This window comes from Artibeus jamaicensis, unplaced genomic scaffold (assembly GCF_021234435.1).
Source record: "Artibeus jamaicensis isolate MK-2021 breed Jamaican fruit bat unplaced genomic scaffold, CSHL_Jam_final contig_729, whole genome shotgun sequence".
NCBI lineage: Eukaryota > Metazoa > Chordata > Mammalia > Chiroptera > Phyllostomidae > Artibeus > Artibeus jamaicensis.
Genome location: NW_026521939.1, coordinates 2,821,271 through 2,844,467, shown reverse-complemented (window position 1 = coordinate 2,844,467; position 23,197 = coordinate 2,821,271). Strand labels below are relative to the sequence as shown.

The following is a 23,197-nucleotide window of genomic DNA, read 5'->3' as shown; positions in this document are numbered from 1 at the left end:
GCGCCTCCAAGTTGGACAGACAACCGCCACGGGCTGAGTTGGACTTCGGTGTTGGATGGCTCCAGGGGCACATCCCCACTCTGCCACTCACTAACTGGGTGACCTTGGCAGGTCACATCAACCATCTGAGCCTCAGTTCCCTCATCTGCAAATGGAGCTAGTAATGGTGGGGCCAGCACTTTGTAGACAGGACGGGGGACCAGCAAGACATGCAGATGCCCTGTCCGAATGTGACAAATCAAAATGTGCTTCTGGCCACATCTTGGCACAGGGAGGTAAAAGCTGCAATTAAATCTAGATTACTCTGGGCTGAAAACCTGTGTCAGGACTTTCCATTAGAAAGTCCCTGTGATCTGACTGAGACAGAGCAGGCTCTGTGTCCCGGCAGGCAGGTGGGGGTCCACGGGCCCCTCCTGACCCACACAGCTGTCACCCGAGCATCAGTGGATCATCGGTGGCAGTGGATCCGGTTTGCCCAGTGACTCTCAGCGGGTGACTTGCCAGGGTCTGGAGGTGTTTTTGTACATGACTGGAGGCATCTAGAGGGTGGAGGCCAGAGATGCTGCTAAACACCCTGCAGGGCCAGGACGGCCCCACAACAGAACCATCTACCCCGCACGTCGCTGGTGACAGTTAAAGAAAATCCTGGTGCACATACTGCTCCCTGCTGCCCATGCAGGCTCACAAATGCAACAGTAGTGATAACAGTGAACGTTTGTTGAGCACTTACTTTGTGCCCACCTTAGCTCTGAACATGCTTCCACATACTTACTTTATCCCTGTAGCAACACCATGGGGTCTATGAAGGACCTGGGGTGGTCCCTGTCTTGGTGCCTGAGGCCTGTCTCCTGAGCCTCACATTAGAATCATGATCACTGTCAGAAGTAGGACTGGATGTGCGCGCTGTGCACTGTCCTGCATGGAAGCAAGTGCCAGACCTTCACCACCCCTGACCTCTGACCTCCAACAGCATCTCCCACACGGCCTCCTCAGGAACAGACGTGTGCACAGAAATGCCCTGGGTATTCCAACTGCTTCTGGGGCTCCCTGCAGACGCTGGAATTTGGTCTTTAGCAAACAAATGCATGACACGTGCCTAGTCCTGAACAGATTCTTCCACTGGGGGCCGAGTCCCAGCTCCTCCACTCTCCCCTTGGTAACGACACCTGCTGGTGTGTGCTTGTGCCTGGAGGGACCCGTTCCTGGTGTGGGTCGTGGCTTGTGTGTCCAATTCAAGCAAGATGCCCCTTGGAGCTCACATGCAAGGGTTGGAGGAGCAGCAGGAGGCATGGAATTCAGTCCCAGGGCATGTTGGGATCTTACGGGGAGCTCTAAAAATACACGGTATATTGAAAGGGAGAACTCATCAGGGTTGTGGGGGTGGGAGGGAGGGGTGCAGTGACAAAATAGCGAGCCCGGGGGTCACTGTGGTGATGGAAGTGTTCAGCATCCCAGCTGTGGTGAATGCCACCTATGCACGTGACATAGCTGTGCAGAAGTCACACACACACACACACACACACACACACACACACACACACGAGTACAAGTGAAATGGGAAATCTGAGCCAGATCAGTAAATTGTACCAATGTCCACATCCTGGTGTGATATTGTACTAGCGTTTTTCAAGGTGTTGCTTTTTGGGGGGAACAGGGAAAGGGTACACAGGCATTCTGTGGATAATTCCTTACAACTGCTTGTCAGCCTGCAGACAGTCATCTCAAAATAAGGGTTAATTTGGAAAAGTACACACACCATTGCCCCAGCCCCAAGGATAACGATTTCACCGGTCCACAGTCAATCCTGGGTGTGAGCAGGTCCTTTGGTCCGAGAGTGAGCCCAGCGGGCAGCCAGGGCTGAGAGTTGCTGTCCACTTTGACTCCAGGATGGACAAGGCTGGATGGGCTCTGGTCAGGCCAGCCTTGGGGGTTGCTGCAACCTCCCAGGTCTGTGATGATTGAGCCTCCACCTTCCCTGCGATTCTCCCCTGCCCCTGCCCCCAGAGAGCAGAGAGGGGTCTGGACCGAACACCACAGTGCTGCCGATGACCCCTGGTCACTGGCACTGTATCTCCAGGGCATTGCACGTCTCTCCGGGTTGGCCTGGCAGGAGGACGGAGGGGTCCGGCTCAGACCAGGCCCGACTCCTGTGCCAGCCTGTAAAACAGGCCCCTCTGGGCCAGCAGCTGGGCGGGGCTGCCACTCTCCGCCACCTGCCCCTTGTCCATGACCAGCACCCTGCAGGGGAGAGGGAGATAGGATACACCCTGGGTACCCGGCCGCTCTGAGAGCCCAGCATGCCTGCCCTGAGGTTTGCTAACCTCCCTGAGGTTAGCCTTGGCCTTCTGAGCAGTTTCCTGGCCCCGACAGCTGGTGGGAGGTATCTGTGGGGTGTGTCCTTGGGCTCATCCCTCCCACTTTGGGCTTCAGTCCTGCCCCCTGTCCAGTGTCCATTCCAGCGCCTCTCTTCACCACTGCAGGGGCCCCTGGGGCCAGCTGCGTGGGGGACCTACCTGGCACAGCCCATCACGGAGCGCAGGCGGTGGGCAATGAGCAGCACTGTGCACCGGGCAAACCAGCTCCCCAGGGCTGCCTGCATCTGGAGCTCCGTCCCCGGGTCCACGGCGGCTGTGGCCTCGTCCAGGATGAGGATCTGGGTTTTCCGGAGAAGGGCCCGTGCCAGACACAGGAGCTGCTTCTGGCCCAGACTGGGAACGAGTGGGACAGTCAGGCCAGGTGTTTGGGTGCCCGCACATCAGGGTTTGCAGGGTGTGCCCCCGGATGGGCCCCCACAACAGCGCAGACGTGGCGGGGGGTGTGCACGTGTGTCCCCGCATACGGGTGCCCTGTCCACAGAGCTGGTAGGAGTCCCTGCCCTGCCATTTTGGCCTGAGTAACTTTAGGCAAGCCATTCAAACCCACCGTGCCTCCGTTTCCCCATCTGTGCAACAGCTCTCCGTGTGCCAGACACGTGCATCCTGTGTGCTGTGTATATACCGGCCCCACCTTCACAAAAACCACAGAGCTGGGTAGTGCACTGATGGTCTCTCTCTTCTGGGTTGTGAGGATGAGATAAACCACAAAAGTGCCTGCCACAGGGAAGGCCTTCAGCATGCAGTAGCTTCTCTTCCTCTAACTGCAAAGGGAGAAGTTGCGGCTCAAAGCCACGTGGCCGGTGACCCCAGGGTGTCCGCTCCCTGCCCTGCTCAGCCTCCCTCACAGTAAACACCAGCAAACCAGAACCTGCCACGGCTGTGCAGGCGCCGGGTGCCGGGGCCTTGCTGCAGCCTCAGCCCTGGACCAAGCCCTGGGTGCGTCTCCGGCCCCAGATGCTAACTTTGTGGAATGGGGTTAGTGTGAGAGCGCAGCTCCCAAGACTAAAACGAATGTGTATGGTTCTTACGTGCCAGACATGTCTCAACAACTTTACACATAAAACCCAATCCTCGTACAGGCGGGTAGGTACTAGTAGTCTCATTTTACAGATGAGGAAACTCAGGCCCAGGAGACTAAGTAGATCGCCCAAGGGCCTACCACTGGTAGGTGGGGGAGCCCGGATTTGAGGCCTGTCCATGCTCTGGGCCACCAAGCTGCCCTGCGTCTCCATCGCGTGGAAACCACCGCCACTCACGGCCCTGCACCCTCACGCCTTCGGGGGCAGGTGGGTTCTAGAACGTCCCTGTTTTTTAAAAAAAGGCACACACCTGTACCCCGTATCCACGACAGCAACATTGACAATCGTCAAAAAATGGAAGCAACCTAAGTGATCGTCTACAGGTGAATAAATAAGCAAAATGTGGCATAGGAATGCAGTGGAATATTGCTCAGCCTTAAAAAGGAAGGTACTCTGACACCTGCTACCGCCTGGGTGAACCTTGAGGGCATTGTGCTGAGTGAAACAAGACAGTCACAAAAAAGACAGAGAAGGTAACGTTCTTCACAGGGAAGTACCTAGAGCAGGCAGACTCATAGAACGTGGTTGCCAGGGGCTGGGAGGAGGGGAATCGGTTCTGTAAGGAGTCCTAAGTCTTAGTTTGACGAGATGGAGGAAGTTCTGGAGACGGGTGGCAGTGATGTGGACGTGCTCAGTGCTGCTCAACACTGAAGAGTGGGTAGGATGGTAAATTAATGGTGTGTGTTTTACTACATTAAAAAAAGGCTTTTTTAGGGTATGCTGGACACCCCCAGGGAGCGTGGGGTCAGCGCCCGATATCCTCCGTGTTGCTTCTCCAGGAAAACAAGTGCCGAGCGGGGCAGCTAAAGACCGTAAGTAGCCTCGCATCAGCAGAGGTAGGGTTTTGTCCCCAAATATATTTGGAAGCCGAGTTTAGGGAAAGAAAATGGGATATTCAGAGACTGTGTTGGAGTTTGGGACTACTGATAAGGAGTGGGAATCCACTGTGATTACTGACGGAATGGGGTTGATTATCTACGGGGAAAGGCACATTTCCAGGGCAGACGGCCCCTGAGGGGGGCTTTGGCCACGCTCAGGCCCTGGCCGTGGTGGGGCGACCCTACCTGAGGTCATCGCCTTGGTCGGCACACTGGTACTGCAGCTGGCCGGGCAGGCTGGCCACCAGGGCTCGGAGCTGCACGGTCTCCAAGGCCTCCCAGATGGCTTCGTCTGTGTGCTCCTGCAGCATGTCCAGGTTCATCCTCAGAGAGCCGGGGAACAGGATGGGGTCCTGGCAGGAGGGGCGGCGGGTCAGAGCTGGGCCCGGCTGTGCTCCCGCCTCCGCCCGCCCTGCGCCCCAGGCCTCACCTGGGGGATGACGGTGATCCTGGACCGCAGCACGTGCAGCCCCACTTGAACGATGGGGACCCCATCGATCCAGACCCCGCCCTCGGCTGCCTCCAGGAGCCGCAGCAGGCCCCCGGCCAGGGAGGACTTCCCGGCCCCCGTCCTGCCAACGATGCCCACCTGCCAGGGGATGGGAGGGCGAGGCCGCTGTGACCAGGCCTGGCCAGGGGAAGGCAGGTCAAAGCCTAGAGGGCTCCTGGGCGTCTCCGCGAGATGCCTCTCCAGCACCTAAGATCCATCTGTCCGTCCAGCCATCATCCTTTTGAGCATCCGCCCTTCCATCTATCCACCTTTCCTTGTATTTGTCCGTCTGTCCGCCCAGCTTCTGCCTGCATATTCTTCTTTATCTCCCCCTCCCCCCTCCCCCCTCTCCATCTTCCCATCTACTCCCCCAACCCTCCTTCCACACCCCTGCCCTCCTGTTTCTTCACTCTCCCCACCCTCCCGTGCACAGCCCTCCACCATCCTTCACCCTTCCTTCCTCCCCCTGTTGTCCTCTGCACGTCCCTTTCCGGAGACGAGGGGCCCTGAGGTGGGGATGTGGAGGGGGCCCCAAGGCCCCGAGCACCAGCTTCCTCATTGCCTGGCTCCCATGAGGAAGACGGTGTGGAAAAGCTGCCCACCTTCTCTCCCGCGTGGACCTTGAAGGACACACCCCGCACAGCCAGTGGGAGCTCAGGTCGGTGCCTCAGCCCCAAGTTCCGGAACTCGATTTGCCCCCCATGAGGCCAGGGGGGCTGGGCTGGACAGGTGGGCAGTGTCCAGGGTGCCTGTGGCAGGAAGGGACACCGGGTTAGAGGAGCCCTTCCCCCAGGTTTCTCACAGAAAGGTCTAGTCTTTAAGCCTCGTTTTCCTCTTCTGTACAATGGGCATATGTACTGCTATTTTATAGGGACCTGGAACAGAGCAAAGCTGAAAACAAGAAATAGCTGGTATCATAAAAATAACGATGGTGTTGGCTACTCTTTATCTTTTTAAATTATTACCAGCCACTATTGTCCAATAACATCCTCTATTCCTCTGGTAGGGCCAGGACCTCTTTTTTGTCTTGGTGAAGAGAGACTCCAACACAGAACAGTAGGGAGTCCAATGGTGCCATGGCCTTTCCCGTGACCTTGAATGGGTCACTCCGCCCCTTGAGCCTCAGCTGTGAAATGGGGTAACAAGAGTGGTGGCATGCATCGAGTGTTGTGTAAGGAGCCAGACACCGCACGAAGTTCTTTATTGTGGGATCTCATCTGACCCTCGCAGGACACCCAGCATTGCTAGTGGCCGTGTTGCCCTTCTGTTCCTGTTATGTTGCTCCCATGTTGCTGTTACATGGCTGTGACTCCATCCCCTGTCACTCAGAAGAATGACCTGCTGGCCCAATTGAGGAAGCAAAGAACCCAGGGTCTGACCTGGCTCCACACCCACGCTCTCAGCCATTACTGCAGCCCTGGCCCAGACTCTGGCCTGCAGTGGTGGGGGCTCCAGAGCCCCTGGCAGATGTCCACCTCGGCCCACTGCCCCCTGCTGTAAGTCCCAGGTGGGGCAGACCCTCCACCCCCAGCCGCTACCCCTCACCTCCTTGGGTGTCCGAGCGTAGTCCTCCATCCGCTCCACTGACACGATGCTGCTCTCCAGGTCTGTCCAGCTGCGAACAGCCCACTGCAGCGTCTGGGTCACCTGGTGTGAGAAGACACCTCAGGCTGGCTTGAGCAAAACCGCCCCACAGGCTTGCTCAGCTCCCCTGAGGCAGGGCCTGGGAGGCAGGGCCTGGGGCAGAGGAGGGGCTGGACTTGGCTGCAGATACCAGGACGCCTCTCCTTTCAGTACAACCAGAGTAAGCAGAGCAGACAGGAGCCCTGGGACACCAGCTTGTCCAACCTGTCTTGCCACAGGTGGGGAGACAGGACCAGAGAGCGTGCATGGCTCTCCCAAGGGCACCCAGCAGGAACAGGCCCGCTGACTTCTGTTCTGAGAGGTCTCCCTCCACTGACTGCTCTTCACATGTGGAACCGTGCCCGCCTCCTCACCAGGAGACACGTGTCCTCCCTCCTCTCCCCAAACTCACTTCCCTCCACCCTCTCCAGCCATACCGCCTGCTTGCTGTTCTTCCAATACACTGGCCGCGCCCCTCTCTCCCTTCCAGGGCCTCTTCTCCTGCTGTTCCCTCCCCAGAAAAGCTCCCCACCCTGCCTCCCCCCCTCACTTCCTCCAGGCCACCGCTCACAGCCCCTTCCTGAGAGACGCCTTCTGGGCCACGCACTAGAGTAGTGCCCACCCCGCATCATGCTTTGACCTTTCACCTTGCTGGATCCTTAAGCTTCATTGTCTCAACGGTAAAATGGGATAATAATAGTACCCCTGATAGGGTTGGGGGCAGGACTAAATGAGTTAATGTTTATAAAGCTTATAGAACAATGTCTCATTCATAATGAATGTTACTTACATGTATATTTTTTTCTTCGTAGATTTCATGACCTGACATCAAATATTGCTATTAATAGATAATGATAATTTAACAATGCCCTGGAAATGTACTCTGTCTACTTCATCTCAGCTAGTGAAGTGGAGGGATCACTACCCCATTTTTCAGATGAGCACACTGAGGCTCAGGGCCCGCAGACTCCTGCTCAGGGGCCAGCACTGTCACCTCAGCTAAGCTCTTGTAAGAGCTGCATTTTCCTCACTGGTTGTGGCTTGGACTCAGACCCTGGAAGGTCCTGCTGGCAGGACTCTGTCTGTCTTGGTTCTGCCTGCACCCAGAAGTTGGGTTGGGGTGTCGGGAGTACCTGAAGGGCGGCAGAGACAGAGAAGCCCACGAGGCCGGCGCTGAGATGGGCCTTGCTCAGCACAGCGCACACGGCAGCGGCAAACACCAGCCCGTTCCCCAGGAGCTCCAGATTGGCAGCCAGCCACCTGCGGGGAGGGGCAGGTGACAGCAGGGTCAGCAGGAGCCTTGTCTGTGGGACCTGCCCCTTTGGGCACAAGGACTGGTCACAGTGCCACCATGGGAGCCCACAAGGCTCTCCTCCACTCCCCAGGCCCCACCAATGCTCAGTGGGTGGGGGAAGTTACTGTCCTCTCTCACCTGTGCCCAACTCTGGGCTTAGTACATAGTAGGTGCTCTGGTAAAACTCTGCCATTCTGCCGGTGTTCTGTGCTTGGGGTATGCCAAGCCATATACCCTTGTGCTTCTCGACCAAACCCAACCTCCATGTTCACATGGCCAACATCTTATGTTTGTGCACAGTCAGCTCCAACATCACCTCCTCACAGAGCCCTCCTGGGTTGCTCCTCCCTTTCTCTCCAACACATCGCTGATTACTTCCTTCATGACAGTTATCGGTCTTTATAATGGAACCATTTAATCAGTCCTTGACTCTCAGTCTCCATCAGTAGATTGTGAGTTTGCTAAGGGCAGTGACTTTGTCTCGTTCAGGGCTCTGCCTCCACTACCTTGCATAGACCCAGCCCAGAGTAGGGCTCAACGAATACATGCTGAGTGGATGAATAAATGCTCACCCCATTGTACTGAATGTCTACTCTACCATTCATTCATTCATTCATCCATTCAACGGATACATATTGAGCATCTACTATGTACCATACCTATTGGAGGTGCTGGAGACATAGCCATGAATCAAACATTACAATCTCTGTCTTTAGGAAACTCTGGGCTTTACTACACATAACAGCTGGTCCTCCTGACAACCCTACAAAGGGGGACATTCCTGTCCCCATGTGACAGCTGAGAATGCTGAGGCTCAGAAGAGTTAGGTATTGGTTTAAGTCCAGACACATAACAAGCAAGCAGGCTTTGAAGCCACCACTGTCTGAATGATACCAGAAAGCACATACCCTTGCCAGCAGGTCATGCTTCCTTTCCATGAACCAGCTAACAAATGAGTAAATGAAGACCCACCTGGGGTCTCCCACTTCCTAGACAGCTGACCTTGGGGGAGTCCCTTTGCTTCTTTGAACCCAAATTTACCCATCTGTGGAATGAAGTAACATCTGATTCATCACAGTTGAGAGGTTTAAATGAGATGCCATATATAGCATAGAAATCACTGAGCCTTGCACATAGTAGGTACTTTCTAATTGTTTGCAAGGTTCCTCCTCCCTAGGCTTGGACTCCAGGAAGGGACAGGGCAGGTTACTCAGAAGGCATATGGCATTGAGACACTGTTCACAGATACGAGGCCTGAGAGCCCCAGCTGACTAGGGACCTGGGCAGAAAGGAGAAAATAATCCACATTTATTGAGTACCTACTGTGTGCATTACCCTCTCCATACTCTGGCATCAGACTCCCTGGGTGCAAATCTGGATTCCATATATTCACTGGATGCTTATGTAGCTGCCTTGTCACCAAAGCAAGAGAGGCTGGTCCAGTGGCCTAGCAACTTCCTTCCTTTCGTAGACATCTGTGCCTCCTTGCCCACCAGCAGTAGGCACAGTTGAGGACCCCTCAGGCCAGGTTCTGTCTGCTCACAGTGTCAGCCAAGTGCACCCAAGGGATCTAGCCTCAGCTTTATCCCCAACTCGCTGCATGACCTTGGGCAGGCCACATGACCTCTCTGGCCACACAGCATGATACTCTCTGGGGACCCAGAGGAATTGCAAGGCCTTCTCTGCCCCCTTCCTACCTGTCAGCCACCAGCCGTGGGAAACTGACTCGCTGGCTTTCATTCACGTGGGCATTGTTCTGAGCCACGAAGGAGCTCTGGGCCCGGAAGGCTCTGACCACTGCGCCGCCCTGGAATGTCTCTGCCACGTGGGAACACACGAAGGAGTGTCTGGCTGACTCCAGGCGTTTGAGCTGGCAGGAGGTGGCCACGTACAGGCTCTGAAGTGGGGCAGGTGAGGGAGGGAGAAGTCACAGGCACAGAGAGGTAGTTCGAGAAGCACAGGAAGCCCTACGTACAGGGTCCCAGACCAGGCTCTGTGGCTAGCTTACTGTGAGACCTAGGACCAGTTGCCTCCCCTCTCTGAGCTCCAATTTCCTTGCAAAATCAGAGTTCCATGGTCCTTTTAAAAATCATCTGGGAAGCTTCAAACATCTCCAATATCTCAATGCAGAACTATTCAATCATAATCTCTGGTGTTGCCACATTGGCCTTGATATTTTTAAATCACCTTCTGGGTAATTCTAGGGTACGGATCGGGTTGGGAAACCATTGATCAGTGTAAATGTCTCATTCCCAGCTCTAAGGCCAACTGCCTCCCTTAGGGCCAGTTACCATGGGAACAAAACTGTAAAGGGCAAGGAAAGTAGTCAGCCAAGTCAAATTCATTTATTTGACTTGAGGGTCACATGCCAGGTGCTGGGAACATAATGAAGCATGGGTAGTATATGTTGTTTTTTGAATTGAGATTACAAGTGTGTATAGCTGGCAGGCAGCGGGGAATGTGCATTTGCTGAACACCCAGGCCGCATGCCAGGCTCTTTACAAACATAACAATGGCATTCACAGTTGACAGGTGAGAACACCTGAGGCTCAGAGGGAGCTGGTCCAAGCAGCAGCTGGTTCAAGCCTCTGTCTCCAGTAAGTGGCAGGGCCTGGATTAACACCCACCTCTGCCTGACTCCCAAGCTCTCAATGGAGAAGCAGTCCCTCCCCAAGTCCAGAGGACCTAAAGAAGACCTGGGATACTTGTGGAGAACTGTGGTGGCCATGATTTTTGTCTGATCACCAAGGTTGTTCTACTCTACTCCTGATTCCAGGGGTGGGGCTGTCAATTGTGATTAGATGGTCACAGGACACAGCCCAACCAGTCAGAGTAGACTATCCCTTCAGTCCCAGTGATTGGCTCAGGGATGAGTATGTGCTCTCTAAAGGGCCAATCAGAATCTTCCCTGGGATTGATATACTCATAGGAATGCTGACCTGGAGAAAAGGTTTCTTTGTGTTGGGGTTGCTAAGGTGGGGTGCTGTGGGTATAGGGTTGCCAGAGGCTACCAGAGCTTCCCCCTGAAAAGAGAATGTGTGCACAACTGGGCCAAACAGAGCTAAGCCAGTGGTTCTTAAACATTAGAATGTATCAGAATTACCTGGAGGCTTTATTAAAACCCAGATTTCTGGGCCCAACTCCTATAGTGTCTGAGTCAGTAGGTAGTGGGCGGGGCCTGAGAATGTGCATTTCTAACCACCTCTTGGGTGATCCTCTGCTGGTCCAAGGCCACACTTTGAGAACCACTGAGCAGAGAGAGTGCCTGCATCTTGGTGACAGCTGGCCACTGCACCTACTGTACACAAGCCATTAAATTCTGTTCTCCTGTGTAAGCTAATTCAAGTTGGTCTCTGGCTTGGGCAACTGAAAGAGTCTAGCCTAATACCCAGTCTTTGAGACTCTGCAATGCCTTCTTGGCTTCCAGATAACTGGAGAGAGGAAGCTCATTTCAGCAGCAATAGGACAGAGGGTTAGATACCCAAAACTTGGACGTGAACCTCTGGGACACACAGACGGTAGAGGTGTTACAGACAGGCTGTGGAGTCTCTGCCTCTGGGGACTCTTCTCACGGTGCCCCCGACTGCCCCGCTGGGCAGAACCTCTTACACTGATTCCTGCCCAGGGACAGGGGGCTGGCTGAGGCGACCCCAGTGGCCCCAGGAGCCTCCCCGGCCTCTCCTTACCTGAAACCCAGTGTAGAGGAGCAGCAGTGGCAGGATGGCCACCATGGCCATTGGGGTGGCCACTGTCACCACCAGGGTGACCTCCAGGAGTCCAAAGGTGTAAGTCAGCAAGGACCGGAGTTTGTCTGGGATGTCCACATCTACTATGTCCGTCTCTTTGGAGAAGCGGTTCAGCAGGTTCCCGATGGGTGTCTGCTCAAAGAAGCCAATGGGAGACCGTGCCACGTCCCACAGGAGCCTCTGGAAGAGCAGGCTGGATGCCCGGATGCCCCCGAGGACCACTGTGGCCATGGAGGCAAGCAGCCCTGCAGCTGGGGGGGAGAGGGGGTCAGAGCGTGAGGGCTGGAGACCTCCCCCACCCCGTGGTGGCCATCTTGTGATCTGGTCACTCTCATTAGCCCTTGATGGAATCACCCTGTCCACTGGGAACCTCAGAGTGTGATCTTATTTGGAAAGAGCATCCTTGCAGACGTTATTAGTGAAAGATATTGAGACAATATTCTGGATTTAGGGGGGCTTCTAAGTCCAATGACTCGTGTCCTTTTAGGAAGAGGAGAAGCCACAGAGAGACACAGAGCATGTGTCGTGAGGACAGAGGCAGAGTCCGGAGTGACATGCCACAGGCTAAGGAGTGCCAGGACTGCCGGCAACTGGCGGGAGCTAAGACAGAGGCATGGGATGGATTCTCCTTCGGAGCCTTTGAGAGGAACCAGTCCTGCCAACACCTTGATTTTGGACTTCTGGCTTCAGAACTGTGAGAGAATAAATACCTGTTGGTCTAAGCTGGCAGTCCCCAACCTTTTTGGGACCAGGGATTAGTTTCATGGAAGATAATTTTTCCATGGACCTGGGAGCCAGGAGGAAGGTTTGGGGATAATTCAAGTGCATTACATTCAAGTTCACCTCCTGCTGTGCTGCCCTGTTCCTAACAGGCCCGGATGCGTAACAGTCCACAGCCTGGAGGTTGGGAACCCCTGGGTTAAGCTACCCAGTTTGTGGTCCTTTAGTTTATGGTAGCCCTAGGGAATGAATATATCTACTTCCTCCCAGTGCCAATCTATGTGCTTAGGATGGGTCTAACTTCACTCCCTGTTTCTGGGTGGGGGAAAATTTTATCCCTGGCCAACTCAAACCATTGCAGTTGGCTCAGCAATGAATACATGACCCAGGTCAGGCCAATGAGAGTGAGACCTGGACTTTGCTAGGGCTTTTGGGCAAGAGGTGCTTGCTGTTTTGAGGTAGCCAAACCGGAGCTGTGGGATACCATCTTATAACTAGGGGGAGAAGGCTGCCTGGAAAGGAAGCTATTACAGGAAGAAAATGGAGCCATTCTGATGGCCTCATTGGACCCCTGGGTCCAGCCGTACCTGAAGCTAGTTATCTATGGATTCCAGTCCTATAAGCTAATAAATTCTCTTGCTGCTTAAACAAGTTTGAGGTATATAGGTATGTAGTTGGTATATTAGAACTATGTAGTTAGTATCTTTATTAATTTCAAATGGAGCAGACTTCAGATTAAGGGAAATTATCAGGGAAAAAGAGGGGGCATCACCTAATGATAAATGGGCCAATTTTCCCAGAAGACTTCACAAGTTTGTCCCTAACAACAGGACATCAAAATACACAGGGCTTATCTGGATGTTTGGGCTGGGGGTGCTGAAAGTCACCAGCAGTCGGACCTTGGGTTTGCCCTCTGTGCAGGGGAGAGGAAGAGCCAGCTGCACTGCCGTGTCTGTCCCCACGTGAGTCTGGGGGCCAGTTATCTGCATTTGCCAACAAGTCTGGTGCAGACTCCGAGGATTCCAGAAAGGGAGGGATGTGTTGTGTCCCCCACGCCTCCCATCTTAAGGATGTAGGTCTGGGCTTGGACCGAGGACACTGGCCCAGGCCCTGAGGGGGGAGAGTGGATGCCAGGGATGGGTGGGCTGGGGAGCCCTGAGCACCACGGGGGAGAGGGATGGAAGGACGGAGGCTGAGGGCGGCCAGTGAGGGGTACCTTGGAGGCACCCCAGGAGCCCAAAGACCCAGCCACGCAGAGCCGCCTGTGTCTGCCGCCCGCCCACGGTGGGGTCGTCCGCCCACAGGCTGAGCCAGTAGCCGCGGCAGAAGGAGGCCACTTGCTGGCAGAAGAAGAGAAAAAGTGCGTAGAGGCAGAGTGGGGTGCCCACAGCCCGTACGTAGGTCAGGTACATGGCGGCCTTCACCTGTAACACACGTAGGGAGGATGGGGGCGGAGGGGGAGGAGGGTCCGGGGAAGGGGAGAGAGGAAAAGCAGGTCAGGCTCCCAAAACACACCCACGGGGCAGATGGAGCCACCGTGCAGACGGCACAGGCCCTCCCTCAGTACCTCCCAACAGGAGCACCTCTCTGCTACAGGCCCCACCTAGTCTCAGGACGCCCTACCCCTACGGAAGCCCCAGAGGGCCAGTGGGAGCCTTAAAGGTGATGGGCTGTGGCAGTTTCTGGCTTTGGAATGATTTATTGAACACCTACTATGAGACAGGCATGTGTCTTTATTCCCCTCTGATGGATAAGAAACGGAGGCGCACACAGGTCAAGCCACTTGCTGAAGTCCCGCCTCCTACCAACCTGCAATTCTCCTCACAGCTGCAGCCAGAGTGAAGTTTAAAAGCCCCCACCCAACCCCCATCCTGCTGTTGCCGGCCTGCATGTGGCTTTCTCTTGCTCTCAGAAGAAATTCCCCACTTCTCATTCATCTCTCTCATCTTACCCTCCCTTGCTATCTGCCAGCCTCTTGGGGTCCCTTCCTTTGCTCCTTCCCACCTCAGAGTCTTTGTACCTGCTGTTCCTTCTGCCCAGATGCCCTTCCCCCCGCCCCGATCAGGGCTCCTTCCTTTGCTTCCCTTAGGGCTCAGCTCAGAGGTCACTCCTCAGAGCATCCTATCCAAGCAGGCCCCCGACCCTCCGTTGGCTGCCATCTCTCTGTCCTTCTCTGTTTTCTTACAGCATTTATCATTATCTGATATTGCTTTGCTTGTTCATTGTTAGCTGTCTCTCCCCACTAGCTAGCAATCTCCACCAGGACGGAGACTTTACCTGGCACGTGATGGGCACTCTGTAAAGGCTTGCTGGGTGGAGGATGGGTGGGATGATGGGCGGTTGGGCAGATGGGTATATGAATGAATAAGGGGATGGGTCTGTGGGTGGGTGGGTGGATAGATGTGCGGATGGGTGGATGGAAGGGTGGGTGGGTGAGAGGATGGGTACGTAAGTGGGTAGATGGAAGATGGGTAAGTAAGCGACCGGGTGTATGGGGAGCATGGCTGGGTGAGAGGGATAGATGAGTGAACAGATGATGGGTAGGTGGCTGGATGGGTCCATGGATGAGTAGGTAACTGGGTGGGTAAGTGGAGAAACTTAGCAGAGAAGGACTAGTACAAGCTCCAAATTAGGACTGACCTAGACTCGAGGCCCAAGTTGGTCACTTGGTAACTCCGAGGACACAGGGAAGCCCCTCAACTCTTCGAGACCTCAGTTTCTTCGTCTCTAAAATGGAGCCGTCACAGTCTACTTTTAGGGTAGTTGTGACATTAAGGAAGAGAAAGTGTCTAGAATCTTACATTGCACATAGTAGGTGCTCGAGCTTACTTGCACATAGTAGGTGTTCAATAAAGGTGACTGCCTGCCCCCTGTGCTGTATCTGGTGGCAAGCCTGGCCCCTGAGGGCAGCAGTGGGTGCGCAGGGGAGGGGCAGCTGTGTTACCCTGCCGTGCTGCGCGCCGTCCTTCCCGGCTGGCAGGCCTGCCCTCTCAGGGTCACCTACGGGAGCCCTTGTCTGGGCCTCTGCGGCGGTGCTGTCCTTCTCAGGGATTAACTTCATGGACCTGTTATTTACAGGAAATGAGGACAAATCAGTGTCTCTCCACAGGGTGTGTGTGCCCAATCTTCATGGCCGCTGGCAGCCACGGAGCTCTGAGGGATGCTCTTCATTCACTCGTTCACTCCTTCACGTACTCATTCAGTCAGCGTGCTGAGCACCAGCCAGGTGCCATGCTGTGTCCTCCCTCCGTGGTGCCCCGCTAAATGCCACTTCTTACCCCAGGTCCAGCAAGTCAGTTCTTCCAGTGCCATCCTGCTGAGAGAGCTCATTTGCTCTTTAGAACTTGTTTTTCAGAATTTTCATTTTGCCCTAAGTTTTGCTGCAATCATTTCATCCCCACTGTTTACCCTCAGATTTGTCAGTCTAGGTTGGCAGAATGCCAGTTTTGCACAATTCACTCGTTGCAGACTTCTTGTATGTTCCTTACATCTGTGAACCAGTGTGCTGACTTAACCTCAAATGTGAATTGGCATCTACTAACTGTGAAACCATGACCTGGTTTCTGGCAGCTGACCTGACCTCTCTGTGCCTCAGTTTCCCCAGCTGTAAAAGGGAATAATCTACGTCTGTCTGTCTATCTATCACTTACTAACCTATCTATCATCTATTCACCCATCAATCTAACATCTATTTATATCTAGCATCTATCCATCCACTTCTATCTATTTCTATTTCTATTTATCCATCTATAGTGACAAACCAATCTATGTACCATCTATCCATCCTTCATATATCTATCTACCTACCTATCTACACTGGAGGCCTAAATGGTCATTCTGTTAACTGGGCATTTGGGGGCTTAATAATTTTGATGGTCAAACAGTTTTTGGTGAAGTATCCCACACTGCGCACCACGGTGGGTAGTGAGCAGGGTTCAGTCCAGGATCGTCCTGGCTGCCCCCGACCTGCCTGAGCTGCAGGTGGACTTCAGCCTCGGTCTGTGCCCTCCCCGTGCTCAGGAACACAGTGAACTCACCTCTCTAGTCCACCCATGGGCCTCCCGCTTCCAACAGAGCCTCTGGGGTCCTCGGTGCTGGAATCGAGTTCTGTTTCTGCAAGGTAAGGGGGTCCTGTCACACGGTGGGGGTCAAGACCTCAGGGTCCGGGTGCTGCCTTTGACACCCGCTGGCTAGTTGGCTGTGTGGCCTGAGCTTGTCGGAGCATCCGACTTTCCTGCTTGGGCTCCTGCAACCGCTCACAATCCTCCCAGGGTTTTTCCAGGGACATTATCCATTTGATGACTCATTCCTTCATTTATTCACTCAGCAAATATAATTGAGGACCTTCTATGAGCTTGGGGGTGGAAAACAGCAGTAAACATGAACATAATCACACTTCTGCGGCTTCCCCTGACACCCTTGCACAAGCAGCTCACTGGGGCTGGAACGTTCTTTTCACGCTTTTACTCAAGCTCAGGTGTGACCACCCCCGGGAAGGATGCTGGCCCCCGGCCGTCTCCGTAGGCTGGGCAGCTTCCATGTCCAGGCTCCAGGACCCGGACCCTGTGAGTCACCACTTCGGGGGCCCGGAACTCCACGGATACTTTCAGAAGAGGCGGAGCCTGGGGCTGGGGGGCAGCTGGCTGTGGGTCCTTGCCTCGCCCTGGAGGGGGCAGTGCAGAGCCTAGTGATGAAAAACCACACACTCTGGGCTCGAGTTGCTTGTGTTCAAATCCCAGCACTGCCACTTGTAAGCCACATAACTTCTGGCCGGTTCCCTATTCTGGGCCTCAGTTTCCTCATATGTAAAATGGAAGTAATTAAGGTGCTGACCTCACGGGGGCATAGCGATGAGTAAATGAGTTATTGCAGCGAGGTGCCAAGGGCAGTTCATCTTCACTCGCTGTGGGCAAGCTTGGGTTGGTGACTTCCCTTCTAGAACATCATCATTTTCCCAGCAGGCACTGTGTTCTCTGGATCATCAGAAGCCCCAGCTAACATGGCTTGGGTCTCCTGGCCTCTAGGCACCAAATGACCTTGTTCAGTCTCTGTAGCAGTGACAAGCATAAACTCAAATTCTAATCTTGCAACCTGGGGCAAATTATTTAACTCTCTGTGCCCCAATTTGCTCATCTGTAAAACTACAGCAGTAACTGCATGTGCGTCAAAGGGGTATCGTGAAGATCCAGTGAAATAATGTGTGTTTATAGATGCCTTTAGCACAGGCCCTGGCTCATGGGCAGTGCACTGGCTCTCACCAGGGGCACAGGTGGCCTCCCAGGAGAGCCGTCTGCCTCAGGCCTGGGCCTGCAGGGAGGGTGTGGCCAGAGCAGTCCCCTCAGGCCAGCGGGATCCTGGGCAGGAACCAGGGACGGAGAACCAGCAAAGCCCAGCCAGTACCTTCTTCTTCTCTACCTCCTGGCTGTCTGGCTCGATCCAGAAGGGCCACCAGAGCCCCTTTTCTGTTCAGAAGCTCCTGGTAGGAGCCCATCTCTGCAATGGCCCCATCTTCCAACACCACGATCCAATCAGCCTGCGGCAGGACGTGGAGGGCGTGGGTCACGAGAATCCGGGTCTGGGTGGGGAAGGGGCAGAAGTTACACTCAGGTGTTCACACACCTTCCAGAGCCGGGGGGTGGGGGCAGGAAGTACCTGGGGCTCAGAGCGGGGCAAGTTCGTCTCCCTGTGCTCATGCACTCTTTATTGAAAACAGCATGTCACAACAGAGAAATAGAGGGCCTCCTTCAGCCTGTGTCTCAAAACAAGGAGTTCGCCTGAACCCAGTGACCTGGGTGAGGCAGAGCTGCAGCAGTTTAACAGACTCCGTAAGCAAAAAAATAACTGCTATTGTAAGCCACTGAGGTTTGGGGGTTGTTTATTATGTAGCATTGCCACAGCAAAAGCTGACTGTTACAAAGAGGAACATTGGACTCAAGGAGGGTGGTGGTGAGCTAGACGTGGGTTAAAACTTTCTCTGCCCTTGCCCTGTGCCCTCTGATACATTTTCCCAAACTCACCGTTCCCCGGAGCAGCCCACTGGGCCCAATGACCTGGCTGAAGACGTGCTGGCCGACATGGGCATCCAGGGCCGCCAGGGGGTCATCCAGCAGGTATACGGCGGCCTTCCTGTACACCGCCCGGGCCAGGCTCAGCCGCTGCTTCTGGCCCCCAGAGAGATTCATGCCCTGTGGCCACAAGGGAGGGACAGAGCGGAGTCTGCATGCTGGGGAGGCTGGTATGACGCGGCCGCATCTGCTCATCGGAGCGAAGTACGGCTCCCTGTGGCTGTCCTCCGGGCTACCTCCCAGCTGTACACAGCTGCTCTCAAGCTGACACCCTCCCCAGGCTGTACCCAGCCTCCCGCCTCCCCTCCTCAGACAAGCCTCCTGGAGACTCCTTCCCTGGCTGCTCTCCTCCCACTCACTTCTTCCTCCACCGAACTCTGGCTTCTGTTCCCATTTCTCCACTGATAGCACCTTCCTCAAGGACGCCAGGCTTCGTTTACCCGTTGTCTAGTCCAGCAGCAGCTTTTCAGTCCGTATTTTCATCCATCCATCCATCCATCCATCCATTCCACGCATATTTACCACATGGCTATTTTACACCAGCAGCGTTCTAGGCTCTGGCAACACAGCGCTGAACAAAACCCCGTCCTTGCACTCACGAATGTTCCACTCAAATGAGGGTGGGGTTGGGAGACAGATATTCAATAAGCAAACAAGTAAAATATATCACCTATTGGCTGCTGTTATGTGCTATGAAGCAGGGGAAGGGTGCAGGCAGGGTGTACCAGTGTGAGCAGGGGTGCTGTGCTGGGTAAGGTGGTCAGGGAAGGTCCCTGCACTAAGAGGGGATGGACCATGTGGACTCCTGAGAAGGAGCTTTAGAAGCAGAGGGAACAGTAGGTGCAAAGGCCCTGCGGTGAGAGCATGCTTGGGGTGTTCAAAGAAGACCCCACAGAGCCGTGTGACGGGAGTGGAGCATGATGGGAGATGGGATCAGAGAGATGACTGGGGCCAGATGGAGGGCAGCCTTGTCAGTGATGGTCAGGGCTTTGGCTCTGACTCTGAGGGGGGCTGCTCTGGAGGATCTGTGCAGAGAAGGGACATGATCTGACCTACATTCGAACAGACTGCCTTTAGCTGCTGCCCTGGGATTAAGCCGGTCAGGGTGGAGGACAGAAACCGGGAGGGCAGCCAGGGCTGCGGTGGCAGTGTGAGGGGGAGTGGGCTGTGGATGGGACGAGGACACCCTGGCTCTGCTTCCACAGTGGCCCCGACAGGGTTGACTGATGATTAGATGTGGGGGTAAAAAAAGGAGTGGCTTCAACACCAGGGTTTGACACCAGGGCTTTGGAGCTCGCTCTGGAAGGGCGGAGCTTCCGTCACCAGGGGCGGGCGTGCTGGGGGGCGGGGAAGAGGGTCCTGAAAGCAGGTGTTTGGTTTGGGGTGGGGCGCAGCTGGACAGGCCCCAAGGACAGCGAGCACCCCCTTGCCATGAAGTGGCCTTCCCTTGGCCTCCGCAACCTTGTCCTCTGCTCTGGACACTCCTCTCATACAAGGGTCCCTCTCCCCTTCTTTCCAGAAAATCCACCCATTTTCTTAACTTTAACTCCTACTTTTCCACTCTCAATTCCCTAATCCAAGGGTCAGTAACCTTTTTCTATAAAGGGCCTGACAGTAACCATTTTAAGCTTTGCTGGGGGGGGGCCCAGTATCCATCACAACTGCTCATCTATCTCTGCCCTTGTTTTGCAAAAGCAGCCATGGCCCATGGGTACATAATTGGGCATGACTGTGTCCCGATAAAACTTTATTTACAAAAACAGATGGTAGGCCCGATTTGACCTGTGGGTCACAGTTTGCCAATCCTGCCCAATTCATAGCTCCAGGTGCAGAGAGTATCCTGTTCATTGGATATCTCTGCCCAGACCTTTTACTCAGGTCCAAAGAGGGGGAGCAATTGGACCAATGTCACCCAAAAATGCAGGACAGGACAGGTGTCAGGGTGTCCTCACTCCCAGATGGAGAGCCCATCTCCGCCAATCCCTGTCATGCCTTTCTGCCTCTCCCTGGTCTCTATTTTCATTCACTCATTAATAACAATTTATTGAGCACCTAGTATGTGCTTGGCCCTAAGCTGGGCCGCTTTTCCCCCCGACTTCCCTAGTCCCCCCTTCATCTCTCTCGCCACATGGCCCACAGCTCAGGGAAGCAAATGGCCCCAACCATAGCACCTCCCTGTCCCAGGAAGGCCCGAGCCCCTCACCTGCTCCCCAATTTGGGTGTGGACCCCTGCAGGAAAGCTGCCCACATCCGGCCACAGAGCACAGGCCTCCAGGACTCTCTCCAGCCACAGTGGGTCCAGCTCCTGCCTGAAGCACACGTTCTCCACCACAGACGAGTTCTGGACCCAGGCTTCCTGGGGCACGTAAGCCACAGGACCCTAAAACACAACTCACTTTGGCAACGTGGAGGCCACCGGGGATGGAGGTAGGAGTGATTATGGAGGGGTAGTAGGTGCCGGGCTCTTGCTGGTGGTGGAAGGCGGAGAGGGAATGGAGAGGAGGGGGAGGAGCAGGGAGGTATGGCAAGGGCTCTGGGATGGGGGACAATCTATCAGAAAGGCAGGGGTGCGGCCTCACCTTGATGTTCACAGACCCCTCCACCTTTGACAGCTCCCCAAGGAGGGCAGAGAGCAGGGAGGACTTCCCAGCCCCCACGGGACCAACGACAGCCAACAGACAGCCCTGCGGCACGGTGAGGTTTATCCTGGAGGGGAGACGCATTCCTGGGTAGGGCCCCGCCTGAGTCTGTGCAGAACCTCAGACACAACTAGCCCTTCCCACTGGTGATTCATCCAGCAGGTTGCTAAGAGGACGTTCCGTGGCAGTCCTTCCTTCTTCCAGTCCTTGGCTGGCTAGCAAGTGGCCATCATGTCCCACACACATGCATGGGAACACCTGTATGCATGCCCCACACTCGAATACACACAAGTGCACACAGAACACCACAATGTGTGCACACACCATGCACATGCTCACATGGATACACAGCACATGTACGTGCATACAATGTATGCACACAAGTGCACACGCTGGCAAACAAACATGCTCTTACATGTGCACACACACATGTACCACCAGGAGTTTATTTGGCAGGAGGATTTAATCAGCATTGTCTCTTGCCTCAGTCGTTGCAGTAGGCTCCTCACTGCTCCTCCTGCTTGCGCCCTTGGTAACTGTCCCAGTTCTTCTCCATCCAGAGCCAGAGGGACCTGAGTTAATCACGACACTCCCTTGCTGAAGCCCTCAGGCGCTTCTCACGTCACTCAGGGTTCTCACAGCCTTAAAAGATGCCAGCTTCCTCCTGCTCTGCATCAGCCACACTGACCTGGCATTTCTCAAGCACAGCTGCGGGAGACTGTGCCTCCAGGGGCCATTTGGCAATGCATGAAGATATTTTGGGCTGTCATGACTGGTGGGAGCTGTTGCTAGAATCTAGAGGGTGTATAATGGGGGTCCTGCCAAACATCCTACAATACACAGGACAGCCCCACAACAAAGAATTGTCCAACCCCAGGGTCAATAATGATGAGGTAGAGAAGCTGGGTCTAGGCATACCCCTGCCCCAGGGCCTTTGTACATGCTGTTTCTACTGCCTACGAAGCTCTGCTCTCAGACGTGTGCAAGGCTCAGCCTGTCTCCACCTTACGACCTCAGCTTAAATAACCAGAGTCCTCTTACCACACCTGACCGGGTCAATATCACACTGTCACTTTCCCCTCATTTCGCACTTATGTGTCCCTCATCACACTGTCAGCCCCAGTGTCCGAAACAGGGCCTGGCATATATAGCAAGTGCCACTGACAGACCCTGGCCAGGGTACTGTAGTTCCCTTCATAGGGTGTTTTGGGATTGACTGGGGGTCTTCTGGTGCAAAGACCCACCACAGAGTTGAAGGCTCGAGGTGACAGTGATGTAGGGATTGACACGGGGGGAGAGCAGCAGGAATGGCTGACGGCGCTGGGCTTCTTCCTGGCCAGGCCCCTCTTGTTGCGCCTTGACTGGTCTGGGGAGCAGAGACTGTCTTCTGCCTGACAGGGAGGCTCAGATGCCCTGTGCCCCGTCTTGTTCTCCCAAGACTCCCTCTGCCAGACCAGGTCCTGGGAGTCTCCCTGGTAGAATGCCTGCCCAGGCTCCCCCACCCTCCAGCCCAGCCTGCAAACAGCACCACCTCTCACCCAGCAAGCAGCACGAGTCTCTGGCATTTTCTCCCTGTTAAGGGGAAGGGAGTACCAGGGAAGCCCTACTGTACCTGTGCAGGCAGGGTGGGCTCTCCTGGGACCAAGCAAAGGTACCTTCTTGCACACTGATGCAGTCCTCCTTGGCACCTGCAGGCAAAAAAGACCAGTTACACCAGAACTTCCTAGTCCCACACACCCCCAGGCACTGTCTGCCCTCCCTACCCCAAGGCAGCAGGAAATCTCTCCCACTGAACAAATTGTCCTGCTACTGACCGCCCTGAGCGTGACCCTGTGGGATGGTTAAATAACTCACAGGTCCACAGACCACAGCCCAGGGGCCAGATCCTACCTGCTATTCATTGTTATAAAGTTTTATGGGAATACAGCCATGTCCATTTATTTATTTTTAATGGATCCTTTCATGTTGCAACAGCAGACGTGAGCAATTGCGACCTAGGCCAAATGGCCTGCAAAGCCTGAAACAAGTACAAACTAGTCCTTTACAGAAAAGTTACTGGGTTTCTGACATAATTTATCATCTGGCCAGGCACTCTGGAAAGTAAAGGGAGTTATTTATTTTACTGGGACAATGGTCCCAGGTGTGACAATGGTCGCTTTAGGAACCGGACCAATGGTTTGGGACCCTGAATGCACTTTAGAATAGCCCAGAAAGGTTAAAAGCAAAGCAAAACACAAATCTCTCCATGGCTCAGCCCAAACCCCCAAAGCAGAATCTCCACGGGGGGC

At 54.6% G+C, this 23,197-nt stretch overlaps 1 protein-coding gene across 9 annotated transcripts in view; it reads right to left on the bottom strand.

The window, feature by feature from the left end:
• Positions 1-1,550: 1,550 nt before the first annotated feature.
• ABCC6 (ATP binding cassette subfamily C member 6) overlaps positions 1,551-23,197 on the bottom strand; it is a 47,807-nt gene continuing 26,160 nt past the window's right edge. For 4 of the 9 annotated variants that reach the window (XM_053672145.1, XM_053672146.1, XM_053672147.1 and 1 more), the window contains 17 exons: positions 22,522-22,597; positions 20,850-20,976; positions 20,474-20,650; positions 18,223-18,390; positions 17,606-17,780; positions 16,243-16,318; positions 15,150-15,270; positions 13,422-13,629; positions 11,426-11,736; positions 9,437-9,636; positions 7,579-7,705; positions 6,368-6,469; positions 5,425-5,571; positions 4,763-4,960; positions 4,519-4,685; positions 2,514-2,708; positions 1,551-2,238 (listed from right to left, as the gene is read on the bottom strand). In XM_053672145.1, coding sequence (XP_053528120.1) covers positions 2,130-2,238; positions 2,514-2,708; positions 4,519-4,685; positions 4,763-4,960; positions 5,425-5,571; positions 6,368-6,469; positions 7,579-7,705; positions 9,437-9,636; positions 11,426-11,736; positions 13,422-13,629; positions 15,150-15,270; positions 16,243-16,318; positions 17,606-17,780; positions 18,223-18,390; positions 20,474-20,650; positions 20,850-20,976; positions 22,522-22,597 — 2,684 coding nt within the window. In that variant the 3' untranslated portion in view covers positions 1,551-2,129. The remainder of the gene's footprint in view (positions 2,239-2,513; positions 2,709-4,518; positions 4,686-4,762; positions 4,961-5,424; positions 5,572-6,367; positions 6,470-7,578; positions 7,706-9,436; positions 9,637-11,425; positions 11,737-13,421; positions 13,630-15,149; positions 15,271-16,242; positions 16,319-17,605; positions 17,781-18,222; positions 18,391-20,473; positions 20,651-20,849; positions 20,977-22,521; positions 22,598-23,197) is intronic. The other 5 variants (XM_053672150.1, XM_053672152.1, XM_037129083.2 and 2 more) reach the window with 3 other exon arrangements.